Source organism: Triticum urartu, chromosome 1A, assembly GCF_056163025.1.
Source record: "Triticum urartu cultivar PI428250 chromosome 1A, HENAU_Tu73, whole genome shotgun sequence".
Classification (NCBI taxonomy): Eukaryota; Viridiplantae; Streptophyta; class Magnoliopsida; order Poales; family Poaceae; genus Triticum; species Triticum urartu.
The window spans coordinates 588,404,751-588,425,360 of NC_141873.1; the positions used below are offsets into that span (position 1 = coordinate 588,404,751).

Below are 20,610 nucleotides of genomic sequence, written 5' to 3' on the forward strand. Positions count from 1 at the left end.
CTTGATCTGTTCTTATCAATATGCCATATGTTCATTTTGTTTCCTAGTGATCCGTGCCTCTTTTGAGGATGATCAGTAAGGATGATTTGTTAATATGGTGGTGCTCTATCCATCCATGTCTTTGTTTGCAATTATGGAGCACCCTAGCTCGAGTCAATCGAGCTCTATTTTTGCTATTTCGTGAATCTGGGCAGATTGTCTACTTGTTAGCGATTTTGCCGAGGATGTTGTTGTTGATCCGTGCATGCTATATTGTTGTTCTTGCCATGTTTAGCTTATATAATGTGTATTCTTGATGGGTGTCTGCTTAGATTGTCATGCCTTACTCTGTAGTGAGTGCATCGAGCTCGTAAACATGCCTACTTGCTATCAGATTTGCATGTTCCAGTTTTTCTCTAAGTGCCATATTTGTTTTGCTTGCCATTTCCAAACCGTGCATCCGATTCCGGCGTTCTTTATATCGATTTCAACCAAAATCACCTCACCTTTCCAGTGGCACTCTTGGTTTTTCTAAGTTGAGGCCAGGTTCAATCATTCCTTGTCAAATCATGCATATGCATCGCATACCACATCTCGCATATCATACCATGTTCATGTGTTGGTTGTTTACTATGTTGTGTGCTTCTTTTCGGTGTTTGTTTCTTCGGGTTGGTTCCGGTAACGTCGCGTTTGTGAGGACCCGTTCTTCTACGTCCGTTTGTCTTCTTCATGGACTCGTCCTTCTTCCTTGCGGGATTTCAGGCAAGATGACCATACCCTCGAAATCACTTCTATCTTTGCTTGCTAGTTGCTCGCTCTGTTGCTATGCCTATGCTGCGATACCTACCACTTGCTTATCATGCCTCCCATATTGTTGAACCAAGCCTCTAACCCACCTTGTCCTAGCAAACCGTTGTTTGGCTGTGTTACCGCTTTGCTCAGCCCCTTTTATAGCGTTGTTAGTTGCAGGTGAAGATTGAAGTTTGTTCCTTGTTGGAACATGGAGATGTTGTTCCTTGTGGGAACATGTTTACTTGTTGGGATATCATAATATATCTTATTTAATTAATGCATCTATATACTTGGTAAAGGGTGGAAGGCTCGGCCTTATGCCTGGTGTTTTGTTCCACTCTTGCCGCCCTAGTTTCCGTCATATCGGTGTTATGTTCCCGGATTTTGCGTTCCTTACACGGTTGGGCTATAATGGGAACCCCTTGACAGTTCGCCTTGAATAAAACTCCTCCAGCAATGCCCAACCTTGGTTTTACCATTTTCCACCTAGCCTTTTCTTTCCCTTGGGTTCGGCAGACTCAAGGGTCATCATTATTTTAACCCCCCCCCGGGCCAGTGCTCCTCTGAGTGTTGGTCCACCTCGTCAGCCGCCGGTGACCACCAGGGGCAACTCTGGGCTGGCCTACCGGAAGTTTGGACAATCTGAGTGTGCCCTGAGAACGAGATATGTGCAGCTCCTATCGGGATTTGTCGGCACATTCGGGCGGTGTTGCTGGATTTGTTTTAACTTGTCGAAGTTATCTTGTAGAACCGGGATACCGAGTCTGATCGGAATGTCTCGGGAGAAGGTATATCCTTCGTTGACCGTGAGAGCTTGTCATGGGCTAAGTTGGGACTCCCCTGCAGGGATTTGAACTTTCGAAAGCCGTGCCCGCGGTTATGGGCAGATGGGAATTTGTTAACGTCCGGTTGTAGAAAACCTGAAGTTGACCTTAAATTAAAATACATCAACCGCGTGTGTTACCGTGATGGTCTCTTCTCGGCGGGGTCCGGGAAGTGAACATGGTGTTGGAGTAATGCTTGCCGTAAGTAGACTTGGATCACTTCTTGATCATAGTTTATCGACCGTGCTTTTGCCTTCTCTTCTCGCTCTCATTTGCGTATGTTAGCCACCATATATGCTAGTCGCTTGCTGCAGCTCCACCTCATACCTTTTACCCTTCCTATAAGCATAAATAGACTTGATCGCGAGGGTGTGGGATTGCTGAGTCCCCGTGACTCACAGATACTTCCAAAACCAGTTTGCAGGTGCCGATGAGTCCGTGCAGATGACGCAACCAAGCTCAGGAGGAGCTCGATGAAGATCTTGTCCTTTGTGTTGTTTCGTTCTAGTTGATCAGTAGTGGAGCCCGGTTGGGGTCGATCGGGGACCTTGTCGCATTTGGGGTTCTTCTTTTATTTTGGTTCCGTAGTCGGACCTTGATTGTATCTGGGTGATGTAATGCTTTTATTCATGTAATTGTGTGAAGTGGCGAGTGTAAGCCAACTATGTATCTCTTTCCCTTATGTATTACATGGGTTGTGTGAAGATTATCTCACTTGCGACATTGCTTTCAATGCGGTTATGCCTCTAAGTCGTGCTTCGACACGTGGGAGATATAGCCGCATCGAGGGCGTTACGTCCGAACCCTTAGAACATAAAAACATATTGCTGGCTCCACTACAGGAAGGCGATGGTAACAACTTTTGTTTCAAAGGAGTTAGGCGCCATTGCACTTTTAGTTGCACACTTTTTTGAGGTTGAGTATATTTTGATGGGTATTACATGCTTTCGATGATCTTGAGTGTAGGCAGCCTTGTATCTGGCTCAGACGATGTATCTTGATTGCTAGTCTGATGTGTGCCATTTTTGCTGGTTTCCTTAATTAACCATGTTTCATTTGGTTTTTGGATCAGGCTTCCCTCATTAACAGCATGACTTATAGGTTCCAATCCCTCACATACTTGCTCATCGAAGCAAGGAAAATACTGCAATGTTTTGCTTCGTATATGTGATGAACTAGTGGCTAAGGAGAATTAGAAATAACTAGTCGACAACTCCGTGTATTTTCACGAGCTAATCAATGATTTACTCATTTCAATGTACCACATAAAAAGTTCTTTGAATAAAATTTAAACGTCCAGGTTGGAGAAGCCCCTCGCATTTTTTTGGCAAAGTACTCATGCTATCATATTATTTTGTGCCAATGTCAGGATTTACCCTATATATTTTGTTCATTCTATTTTGCTACTGCATTTTGCATTTACCCTATATATTTCTCCATTTGTTCAGGCGTTCCGGCTGTTCCCACTGAGATGTGTTGCTCTTATGTAATGCATAGTTACATTTGTGTAGCGGACGCAGCTGTTTTGATCCCGAGCTCACATGAGCTCGAGAACAGTAAAATAAAAAATAAAATAAAATTCAAAAAAATGACTCGCAAAATGTAAACACAATATGACATTCGTGGAAAATGTGGCATAAAACAAAATTGGTGCTCCAATTCGTTATTTTTTTGCCACATTTTGGAGCATCGATTTTGTATTTTTTTTTGCCACATTTTACACGAGTGATGAAATTTTGCAAGCTACGAAAACATTAGTCAAAGTTTCACACCAAAAAAATCAGTTTTTTTTGTTTTTTTTCAATTTTATTTGATTTCACTGTTCACCTGAGCTCATGTGAGCTTGTGATTAGAACATCACTTTCATTGTGTAGCCTCTTACTTTTGGAGATATAACGCCTTGCAGCCGAGTGTATCTTCCCAGTTACATATAATTAAGCCCATTCAAAGATGCACTAGAAGTAAAAAAAAAGAACAATAGTTTGTTGAATCATTGTTCAGCTGAACCATGGCTATCCGTCATTTATTCGTGTGGGGATATGAGCCAGCTTCGTATGACCCGGTCCAACTCGAACCGAATGTTTGTTGAAAATACATAATTTTTATATATGAAAAACGAAAGATGCCCATGTACCTAAATACAAATGTTCACATATTAAAAAGAAAGTCTGTCACATATGTTAAAAATGGCCTATACATTTTAATAAATCAATACTGCATAAATAATACAGAAATTTTATACATTTAAGATATACATCATGTATTTTGGATATTAATATACTCCCTCCGTCTAGAAATACTCGTCGCAGAAATGGATATAAATGAATGCACCTAAAGCTAAAATACTTCTAGATACATCCATTCCTCCGACAAGTATTTCCGGACGTAGGGAGTATTTAAAATGTGGTTGCCTCACATTTATAAAATGTTCCTACATACGGGTATGTACACTAATATATTTTTAAGAAGTTCATACATTGACAAGAGAGGTGTTCATGCTTGTCGAAATATTAGTCCATGTAATTATAAAAGTGTTTAGATGTTCCAAAAAATTAAATAATATAACAAGAGAAAATTTAAATCCTATAAACGTAAACTGAATTGAGGAAACTAAAAATAAAACACAAAAGAACCAGAAAAAGCTCAAAGAAGAAAACTGAACATTGCAAAAAAGGAGAAAAGATAAAAACGCACACGTCCCTCCCATTTGGGCCTTGGCCCACCTATTCAGAGCTTCACGCGGAAGGGTGAGGGACACGCATAATGACTTGGCCACTCTTTGTTCTGAAATTTCAAAGATATAATATTTTTTAGGTAAGAAATTTCTAAAGATTCAGATTAATTATGGAGAACTTATATATGAAATTTAAAATATTGTGCCAAAATATGAATACGAATATATTTGACAAAATGTTCACCTTGTATTTAGAAAATGTTCCTTCCAATGCAAATAAAAGATGTTTTAAATAAGTTCATACATTTATACATATTCACAACTAATAATAAATAAATAACTAAATTTTAACATAAAAATAAAAATAGAAAAAGCAAAACTTTTAAAAAGAAAATAAGACGGTAAAATGACAACAAAAGATACGCAAGCTGTCAGTCCACCCGCTGGGCACTTTAGCGAAGGCGTGCTAGCTTTGCACTGGTTTCATGTTAGCAGCGACATATACGGCACCTAAATTATTATGTATTGGTTTATCTGCTTCCTCTTTTTATTTTATTTTTCATTTTGGTTTTCTTGGGTTGGGGAGGATATGCAAACACTTTTTATTTTTCACATGTTCTTTATGTATTATTAAACTAACATCAAAAAAAGATATTATTGAAAAATGTTAAATTAAATAAATTTAGATTATTAATGTGAAAAATTAAAGCACAACATTTTTTGGTGAGAAACTTCCAATCTATTCATATTGAATCATGTCAGTATAACGAACACCAGAAATGATAATAATTACATCCAGATTCGTAGACCATCTAGCAACGACTACAGACACTGAAGAAAGCCAAAGGCGCCGCCATCATCACCCCTTCCTCGTCGGAGTCGAGCAAAACTTATTGTAGTAGACAATCGAGAAGTCGTCGTGCTAAGACTTCATAGGACCAACACAGCAGAACAACAACCGCCATTGTTGAAGAGTAGCGTAAATCAAAAGGATCCAATTTGAAGACATATCAATGTAGACAAACTACGACCAGATCCGAGCAAATCCACTAAGAACAGATCCGCCGGAGACGCACCTCCACACACACATCGACAATGCTAAACGTGCCACTGAAAAAAATAAAGGACGCCTTAATGCCCATTATTGTTCTCCTTCATGTGTCACCTGTAACCGCCAGTAAGTAAGTGCCTATAGGAACTCCTGGATTTATGCGGTATTCCTCTCTCTTCTTTCCACTCCCGTTGGTTCCTCCACCCCTAAGTTGAGCTAGAGAATTACAACCCAATCATGTATCCGGTGTTCTTACACACATTGGCTAATAGTGAAAATGTGCCCTGTCACCACCAAATTAAAGTCCGTTTTTCATAAGGCATGGTATCAACTAAATGCGGGCACAGTGTTTCTACACCCATCGATAAATAGTAAAATAAAAATCTAAAATTTTTTACACATGAAAATTGGGAGAATCTTCTAGGTACGTGCTAATTTCAAGGTGTTTGAACATTTGAGTAGCTCGTGGCAAAAAATAACAATTTGACTTGTCAAACAAACTTTCAAAAAGTGTGCTATAGACCAGATCTGTTTTTGCCACGAACTCCTCAAATGTCCAAACACCTTGCAATTTCATGTTTTAAAAATTCAAAATTTATTTTTTTTGTTTGCTATTTTTTTGAACTTATTGTTTATAGGGTGCAGATGAGCTCGGGCACCGAATTGAAATTTTGCTAAAATGGTAACTACTAGTTCCGTGCATGCCTGCAGTCATGGGTGGAGCTACAAGGGAACATGGGTCTACATATGTTCACCCATAATTTTGATAAGCAAGCATATACTAGTGCAGACAAATGATATTCTTAACATGTCCTCTCTTGTTTATCTTAAGAAGGAACCGCTGGGCATTATGAAGCTTACAAATAATTTCAAGATCTTCAAGATCAATCGTCCGACAAACACGACTGTTCATGAGATTGCTAAGTTTAGTTTTAACAATAGGTCGGAGGTTATTCTTTAGTTTAGTTTTCCGCCCTGTGTGGCGTATGCTCTAATGAATGATTGTAAGCACTTTTTTAGCTGATTAATATATGTTTTTTAACTCTCGAGTTGTCACATATGTTTTTCTAACTTAACTTGTCACGAATGTTGTTGGTTGGCATACATGAGTCATGACTACTCCTGGGTTCCACTGATGTACACATCTACAATACACAATTAAGAGAAAATGCAAGGCACACTTAGCATGAAAGCGCAATAGTAACAAATATTCAAAAAAATGTTGTAGGTACTATATAAAAATCCAAAAAAATTTCTTTGCGAAAACATAAAAAGTCCAAATCTGTCGCATAATATTATATCAACGTGAATTGCCGTGGAGAAAGCAAAATACGAAGATGAAGCACACATTTGTGCAGAAAAAGAAACACAAATCCTTCAAGACATGTTATATCTTCTCCTGAAGATCTGGTCGAGAAAACACTAGTGAAGACACTCAAAAGAGAAAACTAAATAAAATGATAAAGGATAACTTACTAGAGAAGCCAATCGACAAGACTTTGCCGATCTACTTCCCAAGAATAGAACAAGAAAACTGTGGTGAACACGTATTACGATCTGAACACTCCCTCGAGAGAGATCGACTCCCTCTGTAAACAAATATAAGAGCGTTTAGATCACTACTTCAGTGATCTAAACACTTTGTATTTCTTCAAGGATGGAGTACATGAGAACAAAAGTGCCGGGTCACGCTCGTGGAGCGGGCGTGCACTTGTTAGGAAAAAAAACGGATTCTTAAGTACGAACCTATGCCTTTGTAAGTATCCACTGGAAAACATTATGTTTTGTAGGAATTCAGACTTGTAAGTAGATTATTACTACTTTTTTTGCTTTTATTCATTCACATTCAACCACCCTTCACCTTTTTTTGTGGATGAATTTGTGAATTTTGGACAAGAGGTTGTTGTCTTGTTGATCTGCCTGGACATGAGTCAGGAGAGGAGTGACAGACAGGTGGGCCCCGTCCACGTCGAGGTGACGGGCACACGTGGCCACGTCGCCGTCGCCTCTTCCGTCCCCGATCCACCACCACACAAGAGCAGAGCAGAGGAGAGGAGATCGAAATCCAGCCGACCTTCCCCTGCGCCGACGACCCCCCCTCCCGCTCCCCTTCGCCGGCGACGACCGACCATGGCGACGCGGTACTGGATCGCCGCGCTCCCCGTCGCCGACGACAACGTCGCCGCCGGCAAGACCGCCCTCTGGGCGCGCCTCCAGGACGCCATCTCCCGCCACTCCTTCGACACCCCGCTCTACCGCGTAAGCTTCCCATCCCCTCCTCCTCCTCCTCCGCCGCCGCCCTTCAATCGTCCTGCCCCTGACTGACTCGACTCCCCTGGCCTCCGCGCGCAGTTCACCGTCCCGGATCTCCGCCCCGGCACGCTCGACTCCCTGCTCGCCCTCAGCGACGACCTCGTCAAGGTACCTGCTTTCCATCCCGATCTTGCCCCCACCCCTCTTCTTGGCCCCGGCCTGATCCGGCCTCTGGCTGCAGTCCAACATCTTCATCGAGGGCGTCTCCCACAAGATCCGCCGGCAGATCGAGGACCTGGAGCGCGCCGGAGGGGTCGAGCCCGGCACCCTCACCGTCGACGGCGTCCCCGTCGACAGCTACCTCACCAGGTCCGTCTCGGCCTGTGCCCAGTGCTGCTGCTTACATTCCTCATCTGCCTACCACCGCTTGCTTACGCTGTAGAGGATGGATGGATGCAGGTTCGTGTGGGACGAGGGCAAGTACCCCGTCAACGCCCCGCTCAAGGAGACCGTCGCCAGCATCCAGTCCCAGGTCGCCAAGATCGAGGACGACATGAAGGTAACTAACTCTGCTTCTCTCTCTCTCTCTTCTTTGGTCCAGTTCCTTTCCACACTGACCAAATTACGCATGGATGACAGTAAGATTTTGGAACATTGGCAGCAACTTAACACTGCATTAGCTACGCTAGCTGGGTACTGTATTTTGGACAGTGTTGCTTAACAGTTACATTCCGTCCTCAGCGCTAAATTGGTAGATTTGGATGTAGCTCACTTCCTGTTTTGTCCTGGGTCTGTTTGGTTCCGGCTAGCTACCTATTTGCGCAGCTAGTTACATCAGTATTTATTTAGTCTTCTGTCCCTTTTTCTGGCACTGAATTGCCACATAATGTTCATGATGCAAAAAACTAGGGAATTGGTGCCACATTTTGTCAGTAATGAAAGGAATAAATTGAAGTAATTATAACTGAAATACCATGTTGATCTTGCCTGCCAAGTGCAGTCTTGGTTTTATGCATACCTTCATTTCATTTTGTGCTCATAGATGCAAATAAGTGTTTTGGTTGGATGTTACATTTACAGAAGGACTGAATATGCCCTTTTCCAGGTTAGAGTTGCTGAATACGGTAATGTTAAGAGCCAGCTTGGCGCAATCAACAGGAAGCAAACTGGGAGGTAAATCGTCTCACCATACTTCCTGACTAGCTCTATAGGGAGGGACATGCTTGGTACTAGTATTATGCTACGTTGTTGCTCGCCTTGAGTCCTACTCTGATTGATTTGTTCTTCTTGTATGGCAGTTTAGCAGTTCGTGACCTTTCCAACCTCATAAAGCCAGAGGATATGGTCACTTCGGAACATCTAGTGACACTCCTTTCTATTGTGCCAAAGTATTCCCAAAAAGACTGGTTATCAAGCTACGAGTCACTTGATACGTTTGTGGTAAGTTCAGAATCCTTTATATAGTGATAATGTCTCTCATAAACCATCGTTTAAACTATTTTCATGCCGTGCTTCATTTCAGCAAATGTCTATTTTATTTGTGGTTAGTCAATTAAAACCAAGAGTGTTTATTTGGTTCACCATTTCTGGTGTTAATGCTATCATGATAACTTGCAATCACAGAAATCTTTCAGACTCCAGATATATGACTTGGAACTCGTTAACCCGGGTGCTATTTACTTTGCCCTTATGAGGACTTTCAAGTTGTCCTAATTTGTGATTATATCCAGTTGATTTTTTTCTTTGAGCTAATTATTGTTTATATAGGTTCCGAGATCATCAAAAAAGCTTTACGAGGACAATGAGTATGCTCTCTACACTGTAACATTATTTGCCAAGGTTGTTGACAACTTTAAGGTCCATGCTCGTGAGAAAGGTTTCCAGGTAACTTTGTTGCCCTGATCCTTTCTTTTAAACCATTGCTTGCATTTAACCTTAATTTGACACGGTGGCAGTACTCCATGTAGCCTTTGGTATAGCTCCTAATAGCTAGGCAAAAATTTATCTTGTCAGTTGGTACCTACCATTCTAGTAACTATTTTGTCATCCACTAACATCTATTTCGCACTTGATTTCAGATCCGTGACTTTGAGTATAGTCCTGAAGCACAGGAGAGTCGGAAGCAAGAGCTAGAAAAACTGCTGCAAGACCAGGAAGTTATGAGGACCTCTCTATTGCAATGGTGCTATGCAAGCTACAGTGAGGTACATGTCTTCTGCAGTGTATTATGTCCTAATATCGTCTATGAACCGTATGGTGAACAAACCACATGCCCTTAGTTCCTGTACATTTCCAAAGGTACTGTAGAAATAAGTCGGTCAAATATTTCATTTGATTGCACAGATGTTCTTCATCAAAACTCATCCATTATGAACTACTCTCCAGCTCATGGTTGGTTTCTGCAGTAGTTTCCTCATCTATTTACTATGTTAGCCTACACAAACTTTTGATTTTTCTTTCTAGTTCAATCGCAAGCCTGAACATGAAGGTTGTGAATTTGTTCATTGTTTAATTGGTTATTTGATCTTCTTCAGTGGTAGTCTGAAAACCAGAACATGGTGTGATCATATCATGCTGAATCTGAATTTCTATTTTGATAGTGCGAACTCACATAGTTGTCACTCTCTGGTAGTTTTCTCTTGTTAAAACTGTAAGGACAATGGTTGAGTTGCAACTTCCATGGCATAATGGAATCTGGGGCATATTTTTGTTAATGCTGTTATTCTCTCACCAGTGCATCCCTTTTTAGGGCGAAATCATATTGCGGTCAACTCATTAAGCAGATTGGGATGCATCCCCTTTTTTTTTCTGATCCGTGATTGTTAGTTCAAAGCTACAAATGATGGCTGCTAATGCTATTCATTCGTTTAAGCTCTGCAGAATTTCAACATGTGCCCATTCTCATAAAATCGTAGTAATAGGCAAAACAGATCGGCTTCTCTATTGATGGAAACACTACTGTGATGTTATTTTTCTGTGTATGGCAGTGCTACTCCTAGTGGTCATCATGGCCGAACTTAACTGATGAGAGTATACCTAGAATATTGGGCTTTAGTTGCTTGGTTGCTGGGCAATCATGGTTTGCTAGGTTTATTTGCTTCCTTATCAATAAATATCAGTTCTCACTGTTCCTGTACTATATTTCTAGGTATTTAGCTCCTGGATGCATTTCTCTGCTGTTCGTGTCTTCGTAGAGAGTATTCTGAGATATGGTCTGCCTGCACGGTTCCTGGTAAATTTCCCTGGCTGTTATTTGACAGCCAGCTTTATACTTTCACATCTGATCTGTAACTAGTTTTTACAACAGACAACTGCCCTGTTCATAGTAATTTACCTTGCTGTTCTACAATAGTCAGTCTAACACTGCCATTTCTGATCCCTGTTGTGTTTGCATCAGTCTGTTGTCCTAGCACCATCTACAAAGAGCGAGAAGAAAGTAAGAAGCATCTTGGAAGGGCTATGCGGCAATGCCAACAGGTAAATTCGATGCCTAGGCTGCAGTCCATTGGCGTTGTTACCCTGCTCATGTCTTTTGCTAACCAAGCCTTCGATTTACAGCAGCTATTGGAGATCCGAAGACGACGTGGGCATGGCCGCTGGCCTGGGAGGCGAGGCAGAGTCCCACCCTTACGTTTCCTTCACCATAAACTTTGTCTGAGGGTGTTTGATGTATATTATTTTGTGACATCAATTCTTTCATGGTATGTCGGTTTCGGTTTATACTTCTGTAGTAGATGATCCGCGCCGATCAATAATGTAGTCTTTCAGAGAACCTTGAACGTATCCTGGCACAAACTGGGACTTCTCTTTTTTTGTTCTGCTACGGTGTTGCAACTGTTTACTTCTTGTGCAGTGTTGTATTACTGGGTACATTATTGTAATTTTGAGTAAACATAATCTATAATAATAAAATCAAGGTGAATAAGCTGGTTAATATAAACAGTTATGTTGTTCACTCGTGTGAATTTGTTTGGCTAGTAGATGACCTCTTTGCCCCCTTGTTGGTTGTAATGTGTATTGGTCAGCCAAAAAAAATCAAATACACCAATTTGCATACTTCCAAATTGAAATGTTCAATATGCTGGGACCAGAGATTGTACTGAAGAAAGTGTTCTCTTCATTACTTCCTTGCCTGTTGCCTCTGAAATAGTCCTCTTATCACTGATGATCACCAATGCAAAGTGACATTTAGAAAACATTCATACAAGTTTTGTTTTCACTAAATTCTACTCCCTTCGTAAAGAAATACAAGAGCGTTTAGATCACTACTTTGGTGATCTAAAAGCTGTTATATTTCAGTGATGTAAACGCTTTTATATTGCTTAACAGAGGGAGTAGCAAAATTAGTCCCACACCTTATGATCCAAAACAACCATCTAAGCAAGCAATGGGACCTTGCACATTACGTGGCATAAGAAATCCAAGTAGTTCTGAATAATATCACACAATTAATGGGTATGCCATAGCAGGATATGAAACCTTGTGGCATGCACAACTACCAAGATACAATATGATACATCAATAATTTCTGAATGGTAAAGTGTTTGACAATACAATATAGAAAGAAGTCCCTCATGCCCCTTAATCTTGTAGCGATATCTTTGGTAGTTCTTGCTTAATTCACACCTGTGGTAAGAATCTTAATGCACAATTAATGGGTCTGAACCACTTTTGCCAAGTAACAACAGAAATGACGTACAACCTGTCATATAGCTTGTCGAGTAGCCCAAAATAAGCATACCTCCATCTCTTCATGAAGAGAAGTCCAAAAAACACCATCCAAGCGCCCACCACAAAACCAATAATTAATCCTAGAAGAAAATCCCTTTGAGGGAAACCATGTTCTACCCATCCTGTTGAAGCTCCGTTGGTTGGTGGACCTCTAGGCGGACCATGACATTCGATTGGAACTGGATGTCCACAAAGACCAGGATTTCCAACGTACATCGAGGCTGGATCATCTGTATCGAGGATGTCGAGTTGATGCCCTGAGGGTATCCTTCCTGATAGATTGTTGTATGACAAGTTTAAATAGCTCAGGAATGTTAAATCTGATAAGCCCTGAGGAATTTCACCGCCAAGTTTGTTCTTTGACAGATCAAGAGACTCCGAGTGCTCGAAGGTTGCCAATCTTATAGGGGATATTTCCACTCAACATGTTTGATGATAAATTCAAATTTATGAGACCAACAAGGGTACTTAGTTCCACTGGGATTTCTCCAGTCAAAGAGTTGCAAGATAAATCAATGCTCCCCAAATATAGAGCATTCTCTTTGTATTCAAGCACTTGCCCTTTTATCACCACTGAAAAGCTATCATTGGACCTTCCTACAAAATAAGAGAAACCATACCTACCACTATAGTCTTCAGTGAAAGCATCATCAAATGATGTATAATCATCTGTAGCAGCAGGGCCAGTCAAAGCTTTCAAGTTTTCCATATATTGTGGTATGGCCCCAGAGAACTTATTATCAGATAGATCTAGAATACGAACATCCTGAAGTCCCAATATTTCATTTGGGATTTGACCAAAAAAGTTGTTCGATCTTAATCGTAGCATAACCAAACCAGGCATGGATTTACTAATCCATCTAGGTAATTCTCCAGTGAATTTGTTCTGAGTTAGATCAAGGAAAGTAAGATTCCGACACTGCCGTAGGAACAAAGGAAATCCACCTGAAAACCTGTTGTTACTTAGACGAAGACTGGTGATTTTCAAATTGAGAGAGCTCAATGAATTGAGTCTTGCAGAGTGGTTGCTAGATTGGTTCTGCGCTTTCAACTCTTTTCGGCCACAATCAGGAAATTCCTTTGAAAGCATATTGTTCGAAAGATCCAAGATCTGCAGTTTTTGCAGTTGACAAATTGACATCGGAATAGTCCCGCTTATAGAATTGGAAAACAGAACTGCAACCTCCAAATTTGGAGCTTGGAAATTTGGCACAAACCCATCTAGAGAGTTTCTCGATATGTCCAATAACTCAATTGTTCTCGGTAACTTGGGTATCAATCCAGTCAGTTGATTTGACTGCATTAAAAGCGCAATCACTGACATGAACTCCAGATTGAATGGTAACTCACCGCTAAGTTGGTTCGAGGATAAGTCCAAATATGTAGTTTGAGAAAAGGTTTTCCAAAACCAATCTGGGATCCTACCAACTAGACCGGTGTTTGAAATTTGAAGGTCATTGATGCTCTCTTGCAGTTGAAGCCATTTGGGAAACTGGGGTCCCATATGACAAGATGAAAACCATGCCAAATGCAAGTTGAACGGAGGGACCCAATGCAAGTCAATATTGAGTTCCAAATTACTGCCATATAAGTCAAGGGACTTTAAATTCATCAAACCAGCAAAATGATCTTCTGATATCACACCACTCAAGTTGTTCCTTCCAAGGTATAAGTGAGTCAAATTTGTAAGCGCGCCGATCTCTACAGGCACTGAACCACTCAAATTGTTGTTTCTAAGGTCTAAGTAAGTCAAACTTTTAAGTGCACCAATCTCCATAGGCACCGGGCCGCTCAAGTTGTTTTCACCAAGGTCTAAGTAAGTCAAATTTGTAAGTGTGCTAATATCCGCAAGCACTGAACCGCCCAACTGGTTTAACCTGACATCAAGCATGTTTAAGCTAGTAAGGGTTGACACAAATGGTAAGGTCGTGCCAGTGAGGTTGGTCCCGGCCAAAATCAGCTCTTGCAAATTATTCCAAGAGCAATTGGGTAACCTGTCCATCACCTCTGTTATGTCCCCGCTGATCATGTTGTAGCTAAAATCTAAAGACCTTAAATTACACATGTTTTTGAGTGTTCCTGGTATCATCCCCTGGATGTTGTTGTCATCAATGCTAAAGGTCTCTAACAAGGTCAAGTTTCCCAACTCGTCAGGAAACGTGCCTGATACTCCACAAAGCTCTAAGCGTAGGCTCCTGAGGCTAGTCACATCCCAGAACCAATTGTGTGCAGCCGGACTGTTCAAAGAGTTGTATGAGAGGTCAAGCTCCTCAAGAATCGTAAGGTTGTGGTGTAGAAGTGATGATGGAGTATTAATCTTATGAAGACCACATGAAAACAGAATCATTACAGTCAAATTGGGGATGGCGCTGACGGTATGGAACCAGTCAAGGACTCCACTGAGGTAGACGGAGCCCATGTTAAGATGTTGTAGCGATTGAAGACGCGCTAACCAAGATATATCCATTGAGTATAGATCAGCGTGCATGTATTGATCATGGTACATGAAGTAGCCGTGTATGTCAAGTTGTACCAATTTGGAGAGATTGCCTAGCTGAGGAGGCACTCTACCCCGAAAATGCATGTTGGAGAGGTTGAGATAAGTCAAACTCTGGAGAGAGCCCAAGAATCCCGGCATAGCCATTGCACTTCCGAGAAGAATATTCCCGCTCAAATCTAGATGCTTGAGATGCTGGAGAGCAAGCAGCGAAGAAGATACCTGTCCACGTAGCGAGTGGTCTTCAGGATAACCATCGACACCAAGGGAATTATCACTTGTTGGAATTGGAAAATTGTTGCGGAGGTCAAGCTTGAGGATGTGGCCTGTCCGGCGGCTGCAGGTGACGCCACTCCACTGGCAGCAGTCGTGTCGTCCTTGCTGCCATGAGACGAGGCGATTGTCCGGGTCGCCTGTGATGTCGGCCTTGAAGGAGAGTAGTGCGGCCCTCTCGGCCGGGATGCAGCTTCCGTTGGACTTGGATATTCCAGTCGCTTTGGCGGTGGGGGTGTTGGTTATGGTGGTGGCTGCAGCAAGGATGGTTAGGAAGAGGAAGCTCGCTGCGGCCATGGCGTTGCTCTGGGGTCGGCTAGTGTGTGCTGGCAATGGCATGGAGGGGATGCCGAACGAAAACATGGTCATCAGTGGTGCAACTGTTACTGAAGAGAAATGTTGTTGTGTGGTGTATCTTGTAGAGGCTATCGGTTACCACAACTTGGGATGAGTCACACGCTACCACAGATTGTATCAGATTATAACTTTCAAAGGAGAAAAATTTGCTACCACAGATGTGACTGTCAGTCCGTCACTCTCTTGTAGACCCAAGACGTGAACATTCATGCTTGAAACCAATCAAATGATTTTTCTTGAGAATCCCAATCAAATAAATTGGTGGAGGATGTTGGCCCAGCTACATGGCGTGTTGATTACATTTAGGCGACACATGATGACGACGACGACGAAGGGAAGCTTCAGCTAGCCCAGTGCACTGCAGTGCAAAGCTAGCCTTCATCTATACAAACCACACGATCGATCTATACTTTTGATGGATGGATTCAGCAACCAGCACCAGCAACGCACGCGTACACTTTATTTGGGAGTGCCTATGCCTCACGCGACTGAGAATTTGTAGTCCATCTGCCACCCGTCTGACCGGTACATTAATCGATGTAAGGAGACTTTCTCGTCGACGATGAAGGCATCGTGCCGAATTCGTCAATCTCAAGATGATGTGTCGGCTCAGTCTCTAGGTGCTCATAGGAAAAGTGTGTGTGCATGCGATCGTTCATAGGGACGAGTGTACGTGCGTATAGCGTCTGCGTCTGTAATGTGTAAAAAGAAAAACGCTTTATTTATTACTCCCTCCATCCCATAATGTAAGATGTTTTTTGACACTATACTAATGTCAAAAAACGTCTTACATTGTGGGACAGAGGGAGTATATGTGAGTAACTATGCTCAGGCGACTGTAAATTCTGTGTCGGCCTACAACCCTACTGATCGATGAACTAATCTTGTCGTTCGTATCCTGCCCTCGTACGTTTTCAGTGCGTACGTGGGCTTGTGTTTTCCATTATTCTTGCTTTTTTTGTCTGGCCTTGTAATTTACGTTGCTGTTCTACGATAGTCAGTCTAACACTGTCATGCATGTCTGATCCCCGTTGTGTTTGTACCAGTCTGTTGTCCTAGCACCATCTACAAAGAGCGAGAAGAAAGTAAGGAACATCTTGGAAGGGCTATGCGGCAATGCCAACAGGTATATTTCTTAACAGAGGGAGTATCTAACAAGAAGTTGCTAATGCATGGATACATTTTGTCGAAAGGTAATAAAGGCAAAATTAGTCCCACACCTTATGATCCAAAACAACCATCTAAGCAAGCAATGGGACCTTGCACATTACGTGGCATAAGAAATCCAAGTAGTTCTGAATAATATTACACCATTAATGGGTATGCCATAGCAGGATACATATATTTTATGAGACGAAACCTTGTGGCATGCACAACTTCCACCGGCGGTACAAAGATACAATACGACACATCAGCAAGTTCTGAATGGTAAAGTGTTTGACAATACAATATAGAAATAAGTTCTTCAGGCCCTTTAATCTTGTAGCGATATCTTTGGTACTTGTAGCTTAAGTCACACCCGTGGTCTGAACCACTTTTGCCAAGTAACAATAGAAATGACATAAAACCTGTCATATAGCCTGTCGAGTAGCCCAAAATAAGCATACCTCCATCTCGTCATGAAGAGAAGTCCAAAAAACACCATCCAAGCACCCGCCACAAAACCAATAATTGACCCAAGAAGAAGATCTATTTGAGACAAGCCATCTTCAGGCAACCTTGTTGGATCTTTGTTGGTTGGCGGATCTGTAGGAGGACCAGGACATTGCATTGGAATTGGATGTCCACAAAGACCGGGATTTCCAACATACATAGAAGCTGGATCATCTGTATTGAGGGTGTCAAGTTGATGCCCCGAGGGTATTCTTCCAGAAAGATTATTGTATGACAAGTTTAAATAGCCCAGGTATGTCAAATCTGATAAGCTCTTGGGGATTTCACCAGCTAGTTTGTTCCTCGAGAGGTCAAGAGACTCCACTAATTGAAGTATGCCAATATTATACGGGATATTTCCACTCAACAAGTTTGATGATAAATTCAAACTTATGAGACCAACAAGGGAGCTTAGTTTCTCAGGGATTTCTCCAGTCAAATTGTTGCGAGACAAATCAATGCTCATCAAATATACAATATTCTCTCCATACTCAATCACTTTTCCTTTCATGACAACCGTGAAGCTGCCATTAGCCGTTCCCATACGAAGTGAACGGTACTCACCAATTTCTTCTTCTTCAAAGGGATCACGAAATATTGTATCAGTGCTACTCAAAGCTTTCAAGTTTTCTATATATGGCGGTATGACCCCAACAAAGTTATTATCGGATAAATCAAGAATACAAATAGCATGAAGTCCCATGATTTCAACTGGAATGTGACCAGAAAAGTTGTTTGATCCTAACCGTAGCATAACCAAACCGGGCATGGCTTTGCTGATCCACCCAGGCAACTCTCCAGTGAATCTATTTTGAGTTAGATCGAGGAAAATAAGACTCGGACATTGTCGTAGGAGCAGAGGAAATCCACTTGAAAAATTGTTATAGCTTAGGATAAGAGTAGTGATTTTCAAAAAGGAACTCACTGAAATGAATTTTGTAGAGTTATTGCCTGATGAGTTCTGCTGTTTCAGCTCTTTTTGGCCACAATCAGGAAGTTCCTTTGAAAGCAGATTGTTTGAAAGATCTAAGATCCGCAATTTCTGCAATCGACAAATCGACGTTGGAATAGTCCCAGATATAGCATTGGAAAACAGAACTGCAACTTGCAAATTCTGAGCTCCTAAATCTTCTACAAACCCATTTAAGAAGTTTCTGGATATGTCCAATAACTTAATTGTCCTTGGTAACTTGGGTATCAAACCTGTCAGTAGATTTGACTGCATCAAAAGTGTGACCACTGACATGAACTCCAGATTGATTGGTAAGTCGCCGCTTAGTTGATTCAGGGAGATGTCCAACCATGTAACTTCAGCAAAGGTAGTCCAAAACCAATCTGGTACCCTATCAACTAGACCTGTGTTTGAAATCATAAGTTCACGAATGCCCTTCTGCCATTGAAGCCATTTAGGAAACTTGGGACCCAAAAGACAAGATGATAAACATGCTGATTCCAATTTGAATGGAGGTACCCAATGCGAGTCGATAATAACTTCCAAATTATTATCAGAAAAGTCAATGTACTTTAAATTCATCAAACCAATAAAATGATCTTCTGTTATCACACCACTCAAGGTGTTGTTTCCAAGGTCTAAGTAAGTCAATTTTGTAAGTGTGCCGATCTCCACAGGCACTGAACCGCTCAAGTTGTTGTGCCTCAGGTCTAAGTAAGTTAAATTTGCAAGCACGCCAATGTCCATAGGCACTGAATCACTCAGTTTGTTGTGACTCACTTGAAGTATGTTTAAGCTAGTTAGGTTTGACACAAATTGTAATGTTGTGCCAGTGATATTGGCACTATCCAGAATCAACTGTTGCAAATTCTTCCAAGAGCAGCTGGGTATCGAGTCTATCACCTCTTTCATGTCTGTGCTGATGTTGTTGCCAGTGAGATCTAGTGACTTCAGATTACACATTGTTTTCAGTGCTCCTGGTATCATCCCATCAACGTTGTTGAATCCAAAGTCGAAGTTCTCTAACAGGGTCAAGTTTCCCAGCTTGTTAGCAAACGTGCCTGATAATTGACATCCCGCTAACCGTAGGCTCTTGAGGCTAGTTACACCCCCTAACCAGTTGGGTGTATCTGGACTGCTGAATTGGTTACCAGAGAGGTCAAGCTCTTCAAGAACTGTAAGGTTGTGGTGTACAAACGACGATGGTACAGTAAGGCCACAGCAAAACAAAATCAGTACCGCCAAATTAGGAAGTACTTCGACCCTATGGACCCAATCAGCGACTCCGGTGAGGTCGACCCAACGCATGTTAAGATGCTCTAGCGAGTGGAGACGCGCTAACCAAGATATATCATTTGAGTAAAGGCCAAAAATATCGCCTTGTATGTCAAGCTGCACTAGGTTGGAGAGGTTGCCTAGCTGAGGTGGCACTAGGCCATGAAAATCCGTGTTGGAGAGGTTGAGGTAAGTCAAACTCTGGAGAGATCCCAAGAACCCCGGCATAGCCTTTGCATCTCCAAGGAGATAGTTCTGGCTAAGATCGAGATACTTGAGGCGTCGGAGAGCAAGCAACGAAGAAGATACCTGTCCTCGCAGCGAGTGGTTTTCAGGATCATAATCGGAATAATAATCCTGTACTGAATCATCATAGCGGAGGTCGAGCTTGATGACGTGGCCTGTCCGGCGACTGCAGGTGACGCCGCTCCACTGGCAGCAGTCATGTGCACCTTGCCGCCATGAGATGAGACGATTGCCCGGGTCGCCTGTGATGCCGGCCTTGAAGGAGAGCAGCGCGGCCCTCTCGGCCGGGATGCAGCCCCCGTTGGATCTGGATGTTCTGCTCGCGTTGATGGCGACGGAGGAGGAGGTGGCGGTGGTGCTGGCTGTAGCTAGGATGACGGTTAGCAAGAGGAAGCTTGCTGCAACCATTTCGTTGCTCCGGGCTCGGCTGGAGGGGACGCCGAACGGAAACATGGTGGTCAGGGCTCAGGGGCATGTCAGGTGTGTGTCGAAGAAGAAAACTGCATGTGTCGTGTCTTGTTTTTTTTTTTAGAAAAAGTAGGATGACCCCGGCTTCTGCATCTGAGCGATACATACGGCCACTTTATTAATTATTCTTACAAGATCTTACAAAGTAATACAACAGTAAAACTAAAGCCGCCGTCTAAGCACCTTTATCCAGCTGATGAAGGGGCGCAGATAGCCTGAGCCTAATACCAAACAATGTGCCGTGTCTTGTAGGGGCTACCACAACTTTGGGTTGGGTGATACGCTAGTTGCAGCAATCAGTTGTGTATGGTTGTGTGGTCATGGTACAGTTTTCACAACTTTGTATGGACAGTCAAATCGAAGTAGAAAAAAATGGCCGGGTGCCGTGTCTGCTAGGGGATACGGGCTACCACGACTTTGCATGGGTGACACACACACACACACGCACACTAAGTTGGGCCAATCAGCTGTTGCCGTCACTCCAGCACTCTCCTATTGACCGGGAAGGCCTAAGCGTTCATGTTTCAAACCAATCAAATAAGTTACTAGTGGAAGAGTTCACCGAAGACCTAAACATTCATATGT

The 20,610-nt window shown here is 42.3% G+C and overlaps 3 protein-coding genes across 5 annotated transcripts; 1 reads left to right on the top strand and 2 right to left on the bottom strand.

The window, feature by feature from the left end:
* Positions 1-7,450: 7,450 nt before the first annotated feature.
* Positions 7,451-16,585, top strand: LOC125527786 (V-type proton ATPase subunit C). 3 transcript variants are annotated; one of them, XM_048692300.2, is made up of 11 exons: positions 7,451-7,579; positions 7,673-7,741; positions 7,815-7,942; positions 8,033-8,132; positions 8,679-8,746; positions 8,872-9,013; positions 9,341-9,457; positions 9,652-9,777; positions 10,722-10,805; positions 10,971-11,050; positions 11,132-11,513. In XM_048692300.2, exons 1-11 carry the CDS (start codon positions 7,451-7,453, stop codon positions 11,229-11,231), a joined length of 1,143 nt encoding a protein of 380 aa, XP_048548257.2. In that variant the 3' UTR covers positions 11,232-11,513. The 3 variants fall into 3 exon arrangements, with proteins under 3 accessions (XP_048548257.2, XP_087389834.1, XP_087389838.1); XM_087533708.1 differs by having other exon boundaries at positions 11,135-11,513; XM_087533712.1 differs by lacking the exons at positions 10,971-11,050; positions 11,132-11,513 and adding an exon at positions 16,478-16,585.
* Positions 11,921-15,460, bottom strand: LOC125527785 (receptor-like protein EIX1). The gene is given in 2 exon segments (XM_048692299.2): positions 11,921-12,682; positions 12,684-15,460. Coding segments are annotated over 2 exon segments (3,249 nt in total). The 5' UTR covers positions 15,444-15,460; the 3' UTR covers positions 11,921-12,193.
* An 81-nt stretch (positions 16,586-16,666) lies between the features above and the next one.
* Positions 16,667-20,016, bottom strand: LOC125527686 (receptor-like protein EIX1). Its single transcript, XM_087533703.1, has one exon. The coding sequence runs from the start codon at positions 20,008-20,010 to the stop codon at positions 16,945-16,947; it is 3,066 nt and encodes a 1,021-aa protein (XP_087389829.1). The 5' UTR covers positions 20,011-20,016; the 3' UTR covers positions 16,667-16,944.
* Positions 20,017-20,610: the final 594 nt, after the last annotated feature.

Coding starts and splice junctions, on each gene's coding strand:
- LOC125527786 (XM_048692300.2), top strand. CDS start 7,451: ATGGCGACGCGGTACTGGATCGCCGCGCTCCCCGTCGCCGACGACAAC. Junction 9,014..9,340: donor AGTCACTTGATACGTTTGTG/GTAAGTTCAGAA, acceptor TTGTTTATATAG/GTTCCGAGATCATCAAAAAA. Junction 11,051..11,131: donor CTATGCGGCAATGCCAACAG/GTAAATTCGATG, acceptor TTCGATTTACAG/CAGCTATTGGAGATCCGAAG.
- LOC125527686 (XM_087533703.1), bottom strand. CDS start 20,010: ATGTTTCCGTTCGGCGTCCCCTCCAGCCGAGCCCGGAGCAACGAAATG.